Genomic DNA, 18548 nt, shown 5'->3' on the forward strand with positions numbered 1-18548 from the left:
ATAATCCCCCAAACCACTCAGATGACAACTTTACCCTCCACAAACCATTCTCTTTTTTTTTAAGGAAAAACACTATTCAATACCAAATCTCTGGTAACAATCTACCAGTGACTTCATGATTTAAGCAATGAAATTAAAACACTACTAAAAATTAATATTTGACTCAATGATGTTTGTACATTAACACAGAATATTGGCTCTGAATTTGATTTAGATTAATTATGAAAGCTCTTGTATGAAACAACAAACAATTTTGCTCCATTTAATTGATAAATTATTGATCTTATTTGATATACTATCCACTAAATTATTTTAACAAAATAATTTTAAATGCTTAATTATAACTTGTTGTCACATGAGCTCCGATTAAAATCTATCAAACCAAAGAAAAGTCTTTATATCAAATAGCCACCATTACCCCCTCACCATCTTTGACTTTCCAAATTCATGCCAAAACCCCATCTTTAAATAATAATAAAAAAAAACCAGAAAGACAAGAAAATAACTTTCGAAACAGGGAAAAAGCCTCCCTTCAAGGCCCCTTCAAACGCCTCCACTCTGTTTCTCAAAACTGTTTTTTTTTTTTTTTTATTACAAAACGAAAAAGGGTAGAAGCGTGGTTGCTCTCTCTGGAGCTATACAGCAATGGAGGTTAGCTGGCAAAGCAGCACGCTTTGGGACGACGTCGTTGAGCAAACAAAGGTGGCAACAGAGAAGGGTATTGATCCCCTGCCATGGGCTTTACAAGTGTCTTCAAGTTTGAGCTCATCAGGAATTGCTTTGCCTTCAACTGAGTTGGCCCACGTGTTGGTTAACTACATTTGTTGGGATAATAATATCCCAACTCTATGGAAGTTTTTGGATAAAGCTTTGATGATGAAGATCGTTCCTCCCCTGCTTGTTCTTGCTCTGCTTTCACAAAGGTTTGTTCTTTACTTTCTTGGGCGTTCCTTTTTGGGGTTCTTGAATCTGTGTTTTATTAAAGTCGTGATATTTGTTCATGGGTGATGAAGAGATTGATGGAGTTAATCTTAAAATTTGGTTGATTTAAAGCTCCTGACATGTTTCTTCTTTTATTTCTTTGAGTATTTTAATTGTGTTTTTCGCTCTTGGAGATATAGAGAGATTCGGAAATGTTGTACTTGAATTTTCCTTTTAAAGACTAAAAGAATTATCCTTTCTGCTTCTTCAAGTACAAACCTTCATTCTTTTCTTATCTTACTTTTTCTTGTCTTTTAATGTGGAGATGATCTCGGTAATCATCTATGTTTTATCTTTCTTTATTTATGATCATGTAGCTTATCATTTGGATGTATTTCTCTTTCACATTGGCATGCTGCTGTCTTATCTATTATTCAGACTAATGAGAGATTTAACAAAAACAGGAAGGGAAGAATAACTGGATAACAAAGCATTGGTCTTAAAGTCAAATTTGTTTTGGTGAAGTGTAAAAAGTCGGCGAACAGAATGTCAAATAGTTGCACTATTAAACTGATTTTAATGTTTCCTTCTGTAATTGAGGATTTTAATGGCTTCTTTTTTCTTTTTTAATTTTCTCAACCATAGGAGGATTGCCGTGGTGATGTCTGATTAACTAAAATGTTCTTTTGCTTCAAAAGGGAAAAAAAGGAAGAAAGGAAGGAAGTTATATTGAAGCTTAGTAGACTTTTTGAGAAACAGGAAGTTTCAATATCTGGCTTTCTTTCTTTTGGTCCTAAATATCTTCAACTTATTTCCTAATTATTTGGATATTGAATGGAAAGTGAGTTTTGGGTTGACAATACAGATACTGTTTTCTTCTAATTTCTTCTAAATTAATAGTCTCAATCTGCTAATTGTTCCATATTAGTTACTGATCAAGAAGTTCTTGTGGTTCTGGCGCTATCTTTGCTTACATATCTTATTACCTCGCTTTCTCGGTATTTTTCTTTCTACAGAGTAATGCCCTGTCGACGTTCCCATCCAGCAGCTTATAGGCTTTACTTGGAACTTCTTAAAAGACATGCATTTACACTTAAATGTCAAATTAATGGGCCAGATTATCAAAAGTGAGTCCTTACAGTTCTTATTCTCTGTGTTATTGACACACACATGTGCATAGACACACGCGCACACACACATACTATATTAGATAGATATCAGGGAGGAAAAATCATATGGGACAAAAAAGAAAGAGAAAAAACAAAACATTTTTTAGCTTATAGCATTGAATCTTGTGTCACAGAAAAGACTTTGCATATGAGTTGAAGCTTGAAGGTTTTTGTTATAACATGTTAATTAATATCACTATATCTGTATCGAAATTAATTAACGTTGTTTCATCTGCACTGTATAACCATGTTTTGTCTTCATGATAATTGTGCTTCAGTTGTGAATATCTGAAGATGTGTTCGTATTATTCCTAACTCCTAAGAATTGTGTAGGCTACACGCAGCTTGCTAGTTTGCCATGCTAAGCTACACAGCTTACTAGCTTTTCATGGTTGTCCTGGTGGATCTAAGAGGTCATTTGTTTAATTTATAAAGTTGTATTTATATCTTGTTTCCATGACATTTTTTAATTTTGGCATTCCAGAGAACATTCCAACCATGGATTCCTTTACAGTCTTATCAACTTCAAACTTTCTAGAACATTTATGAACCGTATCATAAAGGCTATAGTGTATTATGACAATAAAGGCTCACTGAACCATATAAAGTACGGCAAATAGAATAAGAAGGTCCGTGGAAGTTCTGCAGTAGGCTTGCTTTGGCCAATAACTCCATTTAATTGAGCTTATTATTGCTTAAATCAAAGTTCCCATGTTCTGAAAATTTGCTAACAGATTGGTTTCTGAGTTGCACATGAACTCTATTTCCAGATGGAAATTCATATGGTAATATTAAGTTGTTCCAACCTATGTTAAGCGGACATTTGACTTTAGCCTGATATAACTGTGTTGGGCTTTTGTTAGAGGCCTTCAAATTTTTATGGATATGACTCTTGGACCTTTGAAATCTATGGAGACACTTATGAAAAATCTATGTTCCTGTAATGGACATTATCAAGTCCATGATAGGCTTTGGTTTGTCAATGTCATTCTTCTGCTTTTGATTAAAATGACCATTACAGATTGTACTGATTATTATCGGTTTTCTATTTGTAATTTCTGTGCTTTTCTTTCATACAGGGTCATGAAATCAATAGATGCTACTCTTCATCTTTCTGAGATTTTTGGTCTGCAAGCAATGGAACCTGGCATTCTTGTGGTCGAGTTCATCTTTTCAATTGTATGGCAGTTGTTAGATGCATCATTAGATGATGAAGGATTGCTAGAACTTACTGCAGAAAGGATGTCCAGATGGGCAATTATATCTCAAGAAATGGAGATAGATGGTCATGATGTTTATGATGAGAAGAAAATTGAATATCATGAGAGGTTGCGGAATTTCAATACTACAATGGCTATTGAGATAATTGGACGATTTCTGCAAAATAAAATTACTTCTAGGATTCTTTACCTGGCACGGCGAAACATGTATGTATTTTGTTAACTTTCACAACAACTTCTCAACCATTTAAGTGTTCTAGTTTGTCCAATGCTTTCTATCTTTTTTCCCTATATTTTAGCATTCCAAGCTTGGACAGCAAGTGCTCTTAGTTAATCACAAAGGCATAAACTGTATACCACTTGCACATTGTTTCATCTGTAAATGCATACATTACCTGAAGTGTGTATGTATGCATCTGGATGTGTATCACAAAAAGTTCTTGCCTTATTTATTTGGATAAATTTATGTGAATTCTTTGTTCAGTGCCACTATGTTTAGAGTTGTTCTATTTGAAGAAAGTATAGCCATTGTGTTATCATGACTATTGCTTATCAATCTTATACCACTTGTCAGGCCCGCTCATTGGGTAGGTTTCATTCAGAGTTTGCGGCTTCTTGGAGCAAATTCAGCAGCACTGAAAAATTCGAAAGCTTTAACTTTTGAGGCTCTTCTGGAGTTGACATCAGATAGTCGTGTTGTCTTATCTAGAGAATGCAAAACAAGTTCGCTGCAAAAGTTCCATGCTGTTATGGCTTTTGGATCTCTGTCTTCTGCTGCTGGTCTATGCCATGGAGCTAGTCGTTCTGATCTTTGGCTCCCACTTGATCTGGTATTAGAAGATGCTATGGACGGTTATCTAGTTAACACAACAAGCGCTATCGAAATTATAACTGGTAAAGATAGATATTTCTTTGCTTGAATTTTTATTTTCAATTTAAAATCTTAGAAGTTCAGTTGTAGCAAAACCGCTATGCAAGAATGAGAACATTAAGTTTCATACTATGCAGGTTTGATCAAAACTCTTCAAGCAATAAATGGAACCAGCTGGCATGACACCTTTTTAGGCCTGTGGATCGCATCTCTTCGGCTTGTTCAAAGGGTTAGAATTTCTAATGATGATCAGGAATTTTCTTTTTTTTTTCTTTTCTTGTCTTTTCTGAATTAACTATGTTCTGAACAGAGAATATGATGTATTCTTAAAGCATTGAAAATTTACTAAGACCAATTGCTGTCCTTGAATTGGACTTAAATTTTTTCATGCTCTTAAAGTGTAAAACTTATTTTTGATATTGGTGTGCTTCAAATTCATGATAGTACCGGTCAAGATATATATTAAAGGAAAAAGTTCTTGCTTTGCTTGACCTGTTAAGTTTCTTTTCTTTTATCGCTAGCACTAGATTCACTCTGTAACAATTATAGTGTATTATTCTCTATGAAAGATGAATGGGATATTATTCTCTAGCTGTCAGCTGTTATAATAAATGAAGAAATTAGTCTGACTGCTGTATCTTACCTCTAGTTCTTCATTGACTGTTAGGAGAGAGATCCCATTGAAGGTCCTGTGCCTCGGCTAGATACACGTTTGTGCATGCTACTGTCTATAATCACTCTTGTGGTTGCTGAACTTATTGAGGAAGAGGAGGGTGCACCAACTGATGAAATGGAATGTGGCTCCACTAATCACTGGAAAGAAAAGAAGTGTCGCAGGAAATGTCGTGATGATCTGGTCTCCAGTCTACAAGTACTTGGTGATTATCAAGGCTTGTTGGCTCCACCTCAATCTGTTGTTTCTGCAGCTAATCAGGCTGCTGCAAGAGCAATGTTGTTTGTCTCAGGCATCAATGTTGGGAGTGCATACTTTGAGTGCATCAATATGAAAGACATGCCTATCAATTGTTGTAAGTAAAATCTTGTTCTATTGATCAATATGCTGACCACTTTTCTTTTCCCATACATCTTGAAGTCTAACCCATGTGCATGTGTTCATGGGGCAATGGTCAAAGCCTGTTGGTGGTTTCACTTGTGTGTTAGGATGTACTCAGAGCAGTTTAATTCGGGTTTTAAATAAATTCTGATCTGGCTATTCAGTCAAGATAAATTGGAGAACCAAACTGATGAGGACATTATTCTCTTTGTTATTATCTTTTGGGGGGTGGGGGTGGGGAATTGAATTCTATGAGTGATGTATATGTTGAAAGATTTACACAGTTCTGTTCTGTTCATTTAACTTTAAACTTATAATGAGAGTTTGTATTTTTAAAAATATGTTTTTCTTTATAAATATTTTATTATATAAGGTATATAACTGGTTCAGTCGGGGGCTTTCCTACTGGTCTTTCCATAAATGATTAGGAAACCATCTCAAACTATTTTCCACTGAACCCAGACCAAAACCATAGCAAAGCCCTTGAAAAGATGAAACTGAACTTACTAGTTTGGTTCAGTTTCTTGCTTCCAGGTTACTCCCACATCATAATTATGTTGCAATGCGCATCTGACTGCCCTCTTGTGTGATCTGAAAAAGAAAAACATAATAGTATATATTCTTGTGACTTCTAAACTGATGATCACTGGTAGTCCAGAGGTACTGCAGCTTCAGAATGAAGTGATTGATTTCAGAAATCTTTTATAATTCCAGTGGTGTCACATGGATATACCACCTTCTAAAACTTAAAAGAAATAATTTTTTTTCTGGATAAGGATGTTGGCATGTGCTGTATAAACCTATCTGAAATACATTCATTTGATGGAAATAGTCAAGAATTAACATTTACGCTTTGTGCTGAACCAGAAAACCTTTATACCTATAATATCATTTTGAAATTTTGTGAATTAGATTTTCACTTCATCATACCACCAAGTACCTATCTTGAATTTTGATGCTGTTTTTTATATGTCCTCTGGGGTCAATGTTTTGTAAGGCTTTCTAATCTTATGTTGTGTTCTTGTTTTCAGCTGGAAACATGCGCCATCTGATTGTTGAGGCTTGTATTGCAAGAAACCTACTAGATACATCAGCATATTTCTGGCCAGGCTATGTGAATGGACGCATTAACCAACTACCTTATAGTGTGCCTGCTCAGTCACCTGGTTGGTCATCATTCATGAAGGGGGCCCCACTTACTTCAGTAATGATTAATGCTCTTGTTTCAAGTCCTGCTTCCAGGTATACTTATTTATATATCTTTAAATCATACTTTTTGTTTTAGGACTTAATTTCCACAAAGCTTGTCTTCTATACTACTGGGGCATGCCATGTGTTGCAGAGCTTGTTGGGTTAAAGGGAGTTATCAACTCTATAGATATCAATTCCTCACACTTGCAAAATAGGAGGCTATTGCCATTATGTAACCTCTAGTTTCGTTCATGTATATATATATCAAGCTTGAGAGGAGTGTTATGGAGTGCATTAGGTTGGAGGGCATTATTAGCTATATGTGTATCAATATTATCCTATAAATCCAATAGAGGTTTTCACAAGTGTGTAACCTCCAGTTCTTTTGACTCCTCTCTCTCACTCTTGTAACACCTTCCAATAACTATTCTCTCTTTCTGTCAGTGAAACCTTTAGCTACCTTCAAAATAAAACCTCAACCTTTATTTTATTTAAGAAATTCATGATGATTTGGTATTCTCATAAAAATCTTGTAAAATGTGCTTCTTCCATCAAGGATTTTTGGATGGTGGAAGAATAGGGTTGTTTGACTGGGAAAAGTTTTACATAATAGTTGTTTGAGTGATAAAGTTCTCAAAATAAGAATCTAGCAGGAGGATAGATCTAGCATGCAAAACCATCTAACAAAGTTAAACCAATTTTTTAGCCGTTATTGTTTGTGAGTCATTAAGAATCAGTATACTTGATGGGAACCAATGTTCAAATGTCAAGGCTGATCTTGATATATATAAGTTCTCAAATTTCTTCTAAGTTTTCTTGATTTGGCCTGGTCTTCAGTTTTTCCTTTTTCTTTCCTGAAGCCAGGTATATCAGTTGCTCTTTTTTGTAAATTTACCAAGGGTAAAGCAACTGAATTTAAGCTCATGGATTTGATGGAAGCTTAGCAGAGCTGGAGAAAATATTTGATATTGCGGTCAATGGATCTGATGATGAGAAGATATCAGCTGCTACAATTCTTTGTGGGGCCTCTCTAATTCGTGGTTGGAATATACAGGTAATAAGATGAGTATTCCTTTTCATCTGTGACCCTTGTGCAGAATGCCATATTTTCATGCAACTGTATATTTTCTATCACTGAACAGTTCTTCCTTTTTGTTTTTCCCATTTCTTCCTTTTCTTTTTCATATTCTTTTTGTTTCTACTCTGCTCTTTTTTGCTATCCTTACATCCTTACATTCTAATTATCTTAATTATATATTCCATGCAGGAATATACTGTTCAATTTATAACTAGATTAATGTCTCCTCCGGTTCCTTCTGATTATGCTGGGAGTGACAGCCATTTGATAGATTATGCTGCAATGCTGAATGTACTAATTGTTGGAATAGCATCTGTTGACTGTGTTCAGATTTTCTCACTACATGGCTTGGTATGATTCACTAACTTACATAAGCATATCCATTTCACAGATAAGGAGTGATATTGCTGCTAGTTTCACCAGCTTTTGTGGATGAATGATGATATATTTTATCTTTCTGCATTTCATATAATATAGGTTCCATACTCTAGCTTATTTTGGCTTCAAAGATATTTTTGACTTAAAGGAAAACCAGCATCTCCTATGAGAGCAAAATGGTTAGTCCAAGTGGCTCTAGGTTAAGTTTAAGGCATGAAGAAATTTTTTATTGGAATTGATTTGTTAGAAATGACAGCTTATGCTTTAACAAAGAATTACTGTTCTTACTGGCTGAGACACATTGTAGCTGCTGGCGTCAACTGGCCCAACTGTGCTTGGGTCAAACAACCAAAATGAGAAAGGTTAAAGTTATGTATATCTTCATGGAAAATTTTTTATACTCTTTCAATATTGACCCTGCTCAAACTGAATACAACTTTTAAGAAACAGAATCAATGATTAAATTCCATCTTCATAAATTTGAGTTCTTAAACTATCTGTGGTTTTACCTTTTCTTTTACCAGCATTTAACTGAGGATAGCATAATTGCATGACATGACTGAAGAAGAAAGCATGTTTGGAGTCCTTGAATTATGACGTGTTTAGGGTTCTGACCTTGTGATAGGCTTACGAGATGGAAGAATTGGTCCATGGGGATGATAACTTTTAGTATTCTTCCTTATTTTGAAGAGATTCGATTGCCAATGTTAAGGGAAATAGAGACAGGAAGGCAAGATAGTAGGAAATTTACTTGGAGGGAAACTTCTAAACCTCCTGCAATTGAGGTGATTGAGCTAAAAAATTAACTTTCTGCTTACTTTTTTCAAGCATATATATATAGAAACTAAAGACCACTTTCCCTAAAACTTATCAACTAAAAGCTCAGCACTAAAAAAAATTTCAAATACTAGTCAAACTTATCTCAACAATAAAAATACCAAAATTTATCTACCTGCTGAAGTGGAGCAAGCATGTACCAGATTAACAGGGACGAAAAATTTTGTGAAATTTTGTAGAACAATTGTTTTGCATAAGTCATTTATATGTTCAAGGATGTAAGCTGCTTATTGATGGAGACCTTTATGTAAGCTATAAGGTGATTTTAATTGCTTTTTTTTTTCTTTCTTGCTAGGTTCCTCAACTTGCTTGTTCATTGATGCCAATATGTGAAGTTTTTGGATCGTGTGTACCCAATGTTTCATGGACTCTCCCCACAGGGAAAATCTCTCCCCATGCAGTTTTTTCTAATGCATTTGCTCTTCTTCTGAAGCTATGGAGGTTTAATCATCCTCCTATTGAACATGGAGTTGGTGATGTACCCACAGTTGGATCCCAGCTGACTCCCGAATACCTCTTATTAGTCCGAAACTCCCACTTATTGTCTTCTGAAAACATCCACAAGGACCGAAACAAAAGGAGACTCTCAGAAGTTGCAAGTTCATCATCTCCACAGCCTGTATTTCTGGATTCATTTCCAAAGTTAAAGGTGTGGTATCGGCAGCATCAAAGATGTATAGCTGCAACACTCTCTGGTCTTGTTCATGGAACCACTGTTCACCAGACTGTGGATGGACTTCTTAACATGATGTTCAGAAAGATTAATAGAGGAAGTCAGTCTGTAACTTCTGTTACTTCTGGAAGTAGTACTTCATCTGGCCCTGGAAATGAGGATAACTCCCTGAAACCTAGGTTGCCTGCCTGGGATATCCTGGAATCTGTTCCTTACGTTGTTGATGCTGCTTTAGCAGCATGTGCTCATGGAAGACTTTCTCCACGTGAACTGGCTACAGGTTAGTCTGGTGTGCTTATCTGAATTTATTGTTAGGCACTAATGCACAGTGAGGAAGATGAGAATCATGTTATAGGTTGCTATTCAGGGGAAAAAATAAGTCTTGTTGCTGGGAGTAGTTCTTATTGATGGAGGAAAACAATAATAGTTGAGGCTGGTGGCCTTTGGGCCAAATGCCATCTCCTCTGTCAACATGCATTGGTGGAGGAAATCATGGATTGGTTCCATATGGCTAAGTAAAACTTGCTTATTGAACTATGTAAAAAGAAGGGGAAAAAGGACACATAGGAAAGGGGGAGGTGGGAATGCACTGTGAATCTATGATTCTGCTGGCAGTGCTGTTTTCATAGTGTAACTATTTATTTGACTAGGAAGCTTGGAACAGAAAAGCTATTTGTTATGTGAATTAATGTGACATCCAAAAATGATGCTGAGCTCTTATAACATATTTGCTGTCATAACCAGAATCTTTTAATGTCTCAGGGCTAAAAGATTTAGCTGATTTTCTTCCTGCATCTTTGGCAACCATTGTGAGCTACTTCTCTGCTGAAGTAAGTCGAGTTGTCTGGAAACCTGTTGTTATGAATGGTATGGACTGGCCAAGCCCTGCTGCAAATTTGTCCAATGTTGAGGAGCATATCAAGAAAATCCTGGCAGCCACTGGTGTTGATGTCCCTAGACTTGCTACAGGTTTTTGTTGTTGCCATCTTAAATTTTGAATATGCTTGCTATCATTTACACATTGTGTTTGAACATGCATTTATAATTCCTCGTTCCTCTGTCTTTACAAAATGACAAGAGCATGTTATCCCTTTATTTGGCCTTGAGCCATATCAAGTAGAATTGCCAATTAAATGGGTACAGCCTATGCTGGTAGTTTTCTTGCTTAGGAATCAACTTAAAATGCTTTTTCATTTCTCTGTTCCACAAACTGATCTTGTGATAGTGACTGGTGCATATTGTAACAGGCGGGAGCTCACCAGCTACTCTTCCACTACCGTTGGCTGCCTTTGTAAGTCTCACCATTACTTATAAAATTGACAAAGCCTCGGAAAGATTTCTCAATTTGGCTGGCCCAGCTTTGGAGTCCCTTGCAGCAGACTGCCCATGGCCTTGCATGCCAATTGTGGCTTCCCTTTGGACCCAAAAGGCGAAGAGATGGTTTGACTTCCTTGTCTTTTCTGCATCTCGCACTGTTTTTCTCCATAACAGAGATGCCGTTGTTCAGCTTCTTAAAAGCTGTTTCACTGCCACTCTTGGCTTGAACGTTGCACCAATCTCCAGCAATGGTGGCGTTGGAGCTCTTCTTGGTCATGGATTTGGGTCACATTTCTGTGGTGGGCTTTCCCCTGTTGCTCCAGGGATTCTCTATCTACGTGTTTACCGTTCCATGAGAGATATTGTGTTCATAACAGAAGAGGTTGTTTCTCTCTTGATGCATTCTGTGAGAGAAATAGCATACAGTGGTCTGCTAAGAGAGAAATTAGAGAAGCTGAAGACAAGCAAGAATGGAACGAAATACGGGCAGGTCTCTCTTGCTGCAGGAATGACTAGGGTGAAACTTGCAGCCTCCCTAGCTGCTTCTTTAGTATGGTTGTCTGGCGGCCTTGGTCTGGTTCAGTCATTAATAAAGGAAACTTTGCCTTCTTGGTTTATTTCCGTTCATAGGTCTCAGCGGGAGGAAGGATCAGGGCTTGTGGCAATGCTTGGGGGGTATGCACTTGCATATTTCACAGTGCTTTGTGGTGCTTTTGCTTGGGGAGTTGACTCCTCATCATCAGCATCAAAGCGGCGTCCTAAGATCCTTGGGACACACATGGAATTTCTTGCAAGTGCACTTGATGGAAAGATATCTCTTGGCTGTGATGGAGCTACATGGCGTGCCTATGTGTCGGGATTTGTGAGTCTAATGGTGGGCTGCACCCCAAACTGGGTCCTGGAGGTGGATGTGGATGTGCTGAGGAGGCTGAGTAAGGGACTGAGACAATGGAATGAAGAGGAGCTTGCTCTGGCCTTGCTGGGAATAGGAGGGGTTGGTACCATGGGAGCAGCTGCTGAACTGATCATTGAGAAGGACTTCTGACTGCTAACTTCAACGCCCATCTTATTTGAATATTTTCTAGGATGGCAACTGTACACTAGTATTTCATCAACAGAGGAATAGTTGTGTAGTGATAGGTTCTTTTTGTGATGAAAGCCTGAATTTTGTTTTATTGGTAGATTCACCCTTGGTAGAGTGTAATGTTGTACATAATGACATGTATAGGAAAAACATCATTTCGCTTGTCAATCTGAAGCTTAAGATGAGGCTGGCTAATATAATTGACATGGGACATCAACTGGTAGATACGCATGATATGGACAAGGGTATACATGTTTTTCATTCATATTGCTTGTTTCACTCTTTTCTCGGTTAAAAATATAATTGTGTAATTCAATATTAGGATGTCGGACTTTATACATGTACTACAGAATTCCAGGGTGAGGAATGAGATGGAGGGAGAGGGGAATGCAAATTTCCAGCATAAAGATATGAAAATTGCTCTAGATTTCTGGCCAACAGAATAGTTATCTAGTTGACTACATAACTACATCACAACACCACTGAACCCAGGTGATTTCCTCATTCTCTGGCTTTGCATTACTCCCCTTACAGATAATACATCCCCCCACCTCCCTACATCTGCATATAAGTTAGACAAAAGAACTTTACCTCCACCATGAGATGGTTCCAACCTTGCCAAATTCTCTGCAGCCTTTTCTCCTATGTCAACATTTCCATGTGTCCTACAAGCTGCCAGTAACGTACCCCAAATAACAACATCTGCTTTCACAGGCATGCTCCTAATCATTTTCTCAGCTTCCTCTAGACGTCCAGCTCTGCCCAAGAGATCCACCATACAACCATAATGCTTGATACCAGGATCTATGTTATATGCACTCTTCATGCTCTTGAAATACGTCTCCCCTAGTTCTACCAACCCAGCATGGCAACACGCAGTAAGGACCCCAATGAATGTTATGGAATTTTGCTTGATATGATGCCTCCTCTCCAAGTCAGAGTATATTTCAAGTGACAAATTGGCATGTCCATGCATGGCCAAGCCATAGATAATTGCATTCCATGGTGAGACGGTAGAGGTCTTGTCTCGGATTTGATAAAACACTTCCAAGGCAGCACTGATGCTCCCACATTTCGCATACATATCAATGATTGCTGCACTTAGGATATCGTTAAGAGGGATGGAGTTATTATGTACGTATTCATGGGCCAATCTCCCTTCATTCAATATGCCTAATGAGGCAATCGCAGAGAAAACGCTCACCATTGTTATTTGGTTTGGTTGCATACCACTAGCTACCATTTCATGGAAGAGCTGTAAAGCCACGTTAGGTTGCTCACTCTGAGCATAACCAGCAATTATAGAGCTCCATGAAGAAACATCTCTTTCAGGCATCTCACTGAATAGCTGTCTTGCCTGTTCAATCATTCCATTTCTTATAAATGCTCCAATGAGGGCATTTCTAGAAGCAAGATGATCCTTAATGCCCACTTCAAACTGCAAGTAAGCAAGATCAACCTTCCCACAGGCTGCATAGAAATGAATGATTGTCGCTTGTACAAAATTATAACAATCAAAACCTGCCTTCACAATCCTACCATGAAGCTGCAAACCCGCTTGGATTGCACCCACTCGGGCACATGCTGAAACTAAATCCACAATCATAACATCACTTGCCTCAACTCCCTCACACAACATAGCACAAAACATTATCAAAGCTTCACTTAATCGATCCACTTGAACACAAGCATCAACCATCGTGCCCCACGAAACAACATCTTTTTCCTTCCTAGGAATCCTCTCAAACAACTCTCTAGCCAACTCAACCTCCCCAGCTTTCGCGTATCCATTTAACATCACATTCCAAGAAACAACATTCCTCTCCGGCATCTTATTAAACAATTCCATCCCATCCCTTAAATTCCCACAGACACAATACATGTGCAACAAATTCGTTGAAACAATAACAAATTTATCAAGCAACACCTTAACCGCCAAACCGTGTAACATTCTACAAATAAAAATCCCTCCAAAACCCGAACAAGCAGAAATCAAACTTGCCAATGTAACCTCATTAGGTAAAATACCCACATTTCTCATTTCCTTAAAAATCCCAAGTGCTTCTCCCCAAAAACCCTTTGAAGCAAATCCCATTATCATCGTCGTATAAGAGACGCAACCCTTTTTAGGCATTTCGTCAAACAGGCTCCGTGCATCGTTAAACCGACCAGCTTTTACAAACCCAGAAATCATAATGTTGTAAGAAATAGGGTCCAATTTAGGACAAGAAGTGAACAAGCGTTCAGACTCATCAATAGAGCCGCATTTGGTGTACATGCTAAGCAAGGTGTTTTGAATAAAAACGTTGGAATTGAAGCCTGATTTGATTACGAGGCAATGGGTTTTTTGGCCTTGAGAAATGGAGAAATGGGTTGCAGCAGATTTCAAAGAAGAGATAAGAAAGAGCTCGTGGTCGTTGGGTTTTCTGTGGGTTCTGGAGTAGGTTGCTGAAGTCGAGAGGCATTTGAGCGATCGAAGGAGGGAAGACTTTGGCTTGAGAGAACTGAACATGAGAGATGACCATGAGAGCCGTTCTTGCAGTTGAGTTTTTACATTTTATCAGCAGTGCTGTGGGTTTCCGTTATATACTTGAATTCAAGAAACCGTTGGTTTTAGTGCGAAAAAGCTGTGCACTTCATTACTTCAAGCAAAACTGGTGTCTCCTTGATTTTAGTCCAATGCAAACGAGAACGATGGCCTCTTCTTCAATTAAACCCATCAATCCAAAGAATTCAAGTCCTACTCAATTATGAAACCTTCAAAGACCCAGAAATGCTAAAGTATTCAATAATCCAACCATTCATTACAAATAGATAACCATAAAATTGGTTTTTTTTTTATTATTTCTATATCATTTATAAGTAGTCAGATAATCAGAATATCAGACAAATAGCATTGCTTAATAAAAAGAATTCTGGTAATGAGGCTGCCAAATCTCTACAATTTTATTGGTAACACATCGAAAGGCCAACATTGATAAACATTTATTAATTGTTTATTGAAATGGCTAACTACCAAAGCTGAAGTCTACCGATTAATTTGAGATAAAATATCCATTTAGCATCCAATGTTATTTTATTCAAATTAAATTTTGTATATCCTTCCAGAAATGAGACAAGAAGGTTCAAGAAATGCCACTGGGAATATAGCATAAAAGAATTTCTTCTGCTCAAAGTAAAGTCCTCCAGAAAGAGGAGAAGGCGTGGAAGATCAAAGTAGTAAAAGGTTGGGAATATATAAAGAGGATCCAGTGAACAAACCATCATCAATAATTAGCGATGATCTCCATTTTGTGCCACACTGGCTAAAGCCCTGCAATAAACCAGAACTTGGCTTAATCACTTTACAAATATAAAAGAAATAAAAAATCTATCCATCAGAAATTGTAATTCAAGGTCTTTGTCAGGAAAATTGCTGCCACATAATAATTCCAACAAAATAAATTAATATTCTACGAAATGCCAGATAATGAATGCATGATACCACTAAACAGAAGGAAAAATAATATTCAGTGCCATTAATCACTGCTATATAACTGCACAAATAGCCAAACTTCTTCGCTGTTAACAATAAAACCACTTTGGTTACCTAGTCATCAAGAGAATTACCACAGTTTTTATCAGCTTTGGGATTTGATCAATCCTCCCTCAATGTAGAGACAACGAAGGCAACCTTTAGATAGGGATGTTGGAAATTTCTAGCATTTTACTGGCTACACCAACTCTTACTATTTAAAGCCACTGGAAACAGCATTCTATTGGATTTTTCAGCCTCTGAACAATTTTGTTATCACTCACTCGAAATTATCAAGTTTTGACCAGCTTAGATGTTAACACTTTTCAAATATTCCTGATCGGTATCCTACCCACACAGCCAAGGAAGATTCAAGATATCCCAGACGTATATGCCTAGTGTGATTGCATAAGGTTTCTACGAATAAAGTTGTACATCAGCTATCACTTGCAACACACACACAAAACATTCATAAGAAAAAATAGTTGAAGAAAAATTAGATTTCATACTTTCAACTACCCGAAACTCATTAAGGTAAAGAAAAAGCCCACCACAAAAGAAAAATAGCAAGAGCCACATTAACAAGAAGGTAAATTTACCAATTCTTGATGTTCGAATACAGTGGGATGGCTTGCTTGCAAATGTTGCAAACTAAAGAAGTTAAACTTCAAGCATAAGCAGACCTCATATCATATTAAAAACATCAGAAAAGCAAGAGGTTAATAATTATCCTCACAAAAAAACTAATCAAATACCTCAATTAGTAGTGATTCTAACTACAAATTCCTTGCCTAAATGCAACTTATGCAATTGTTTTCTTTTCCAGGCTCCAAAAATAACTTTGAATTTTTCTTCTAAAATTACAAGCTCATTGTTTACAAATCTCAAAAATAGTTGTGAATTATAAATGCTGCCAAAAAAAACGAAAATCCAAACAGCAAGAGTTTTTGCACATGAGTCATTTAGACACATTTGGCAGATCAAATAATTAAAGATGAGAAGCCTCTCACATCCTTATGTTTTTCATCCCACTGCATGGATGAAAATCTGCCAATTACAGACAATGCTTCCCTAATAATAAGAAACAACCAAATAGAACAAATATGCTAAGTTGACAATCAATCAGAGCACTTGCAAATTCTAAACTGGAGACAAGCCCAGGAAAAATATTATGATAGTCCAAATTTACAGTTAAAAATGAAGATCTTTCTTTCAGAGCACAGAACTAAAATGGCACCATTGATTAAAAGAATGCATGAACTTTCCTATATGCAAACAAATTGATTGATCCCAGAGAAATATTAGAAAAATAAATAAAAACATGCTTTAGTTTAGTGATCAGCATCAAAACTACAGTCCAGAAAAATGAAGATATGTGCCAGTTCCACTATAACTATATGTCTATCACCACCCCTGTACAAAATCCGAGATCTTTAAAACCCAGAACCCAAAATTATAACAATCTCTCAAAGCAGTTCCAATTCGAAAAAAAAAAGACCATTTTTGCTAAGGCATCCAAAGAGCAGCCTAACGAAAATGCTAAACAATAAAAAAATCCATAATTTTCAAATAAAATCCCTCAATCTAAACAAAACCCAGAGGTAAAAACCCACCCACAATCCCATAAATATAAGCAATCAATAAATCAATCAAAGAAGAACCCGATTCTCCCAAGACCCATCAAAATCAACCCAAAAAAGCACTCACTTTTTATGGCGTCTCCCCCTCTTAGGACCCCAACCTTCAAGCCTAGCAATAGGGCAACCACAGCGAGCCCGAAAGAGTAAAACAGCTCGTCCATTAGGCGGCGCCATCTTCCTTAACTCAGCCCTTAAACACTCATAATCAGGGTTCCCTTCACTCCCACCCTTCCAAGGCAAACAATCAATCTCCTTTGATCCATTTTTCACACAATCCTCCGTTTGTAACTGCAAATCAAACTCCAATGCCTTTTTCAGCCCTTTACAGCCAGGTTTCTCGCATTTACGGGACCGCGAACCGCAGCAGAACTCGATGGAAATAAGAGTCGTGGCAAAGAAAAGAGTGCAACCCAAGAGGTAGGAAAGAAAAGGTAGGGAAAGGGAATGGCTGTGAGTGGAGAGGAGAGGGGAAAGGAGAAGAGAAAGGGAATGGAAGAGGTAGGAGAAGTAAGATGAGAGAAGGAAAGCTCCTGAGAAAAGGACTAAAATTAGGATCAGGAGGTCTAGGGTGGCTGATGGAGAGTGTTTGCAAAGGAGGAGAGGGGAGTGGGAGTTGTGGTGGTGGTGATGGCCGGAAATTTTGGCGGCGGCGGCTGCGGCAGCGGCGGTGGAGGAGGTGGTTGAAGTGGGTTTTGAAGAAGGGGGCATGATGAGGAGATGGAGCATGTTAAAATGTGGACTTGTGGGGGTGGGGTGGAATTTTACTGGTTAGACTGAGAAGGGAGCCTATGTAATATGTATAGGTTTTGGTTTTAATTTGTTCTTATTAAAAAAAAAAAACACAAATCATGTACACTTTTTTTTTTCTTTTTCTTTTTTTAATTTAAAGAGACAAACAAGATATGTTCTTTGCTTTAGATGTTGATTTTGGGAGTTAAAGTTGTAAGTTTGTGCCCTTTTCCTTTTTTTTTTTTCTTTTTAGCTCTTCGGGGAAGTAATCTTCTTCTGAAATTGGGCTATTATTAAATTAAAAGATATTTTTTTTATAAATTAAAACCCATAAAAGATATATATTTTCTCTTAAATTACAACAGGATGACAATATTTCATAAAAGGGGTATGACAATTGATAAGGTTGGTTATGTATCTTGGTTGAAGAGATAATGAGGTTGATTGATTGGAATGATTTCAGTAATGATAGAACTCCAAGTCTGCCTGGTTTCCTCCTTTCCTGATCAGTGATGACCCTATTTTCTAATGTTTTCATTAATCTTTTTTGCAAAATTGAACCCACTGTGTTTAGACATAGGCTTAGAGCTACATGAATTTGATGCAGCCTACAGAAATACAAACAAAATTCATCTGTATCTTCTGCTTGGTTAGCATCAAAAGGAAAAATGAAGAATTAATGATATACCTTCCTTCAACTGACAATATAAATTTAGTCTTCAAACCCTTTTCAGAATTATCTATTAATCCCATTTGAGAAAATTTTTCCTGAAAATTTCATGAAGTTTGGAATCTAAAGTGTGTACACTCCAAGTTAAAATTGAGACAAAACGTGACATTTGAAACTAATATATATATTGTTTTATGTCATG

General features: G+C 37.1%; 3 protein-coding genes across 3 annotated transcripts; 1 reads left to right on the forward strand and 2 right to left on the reverse strand.

The window, feature by feature from the left end:
• On the forward strand, window positions 398–12058 carry LOC18602879 (mediator of RNA polymerase II transcription subunit 33A). Its single transcript, XM_007034523.2, has 12 exons — window positions 398–923; window positions 1938–2048; window positions 3170–3517; window positions 3885–4204; window positions 4319–4410; window positions 4849–5209; window positions 6267–6477; window positions 7366–7480; window positions 7694–7855; window positions 9015–9672; window positions 10155–10361; window positions 10640–12058. The coding sequence occupies exons 1-12, from the start codon at window positions 646–648 to the stop codon at window positions 11752–11754; spliced, it is 3978 nt and encodes a 1325-aa protein (XP_007034585.2). The 5' UTR covers window positions 398–645; the 3' UTR covers window positions 11755–12058.
• LOC18602880 (pentatricopeptide repeat-containing protein At5g19020, mitochondrial) lies at window positions 12054–14630 on the reverse strand. Its single transcript, XM_007034524.2, has one exon. The coding sequence runs from the start codon at window positions 14303–14305 to the stop codon at window positions 12260–12262; it is 2046 nt and encodes a 681-aa protein (XP_007034586.2). The 5' UTR covers window positions 14306–14630; the 3' UTR covers window positions 12054–12259.
• LOC18602881 (uncharacterized protein At5g19025) lies at window positions 14716–17733 on the reverse strand. The gene is made up of 2 exons (XM_018119406.1): window positions 17015–17733; window positions 14716–15106 (listed from the first exon to the last, which is right to left on the reverse strand). The coding sequence occupies exons 1-2, from the start codon at window positions 17671–17673 to the stop codon at window positions 15067–15069; spliced, it is 699 nt and encodes a 232-aa protein (XP_017974895.1). The 5' UTR covers window positions 17674–17733; the 3' UTR covers window positions 14716–15066.

Source organism: Theobroma cacao, chromosome 4 (assembly GCF_000208745.1).
Source record: "Theobroma cacao cultivar B97-61/B2 chromosome 4, Criollo_cocoa_genome_V2, whole genome shotgun sequence".
In the NCBI taxonomy this organism is placed as follows: domain Eukaryota; kingdom Viridiplantae; phylum Streptophyta; class Magnoliopsida; order Malvales; family Malvaceae; genus Theobroma; species Theobroma cacao.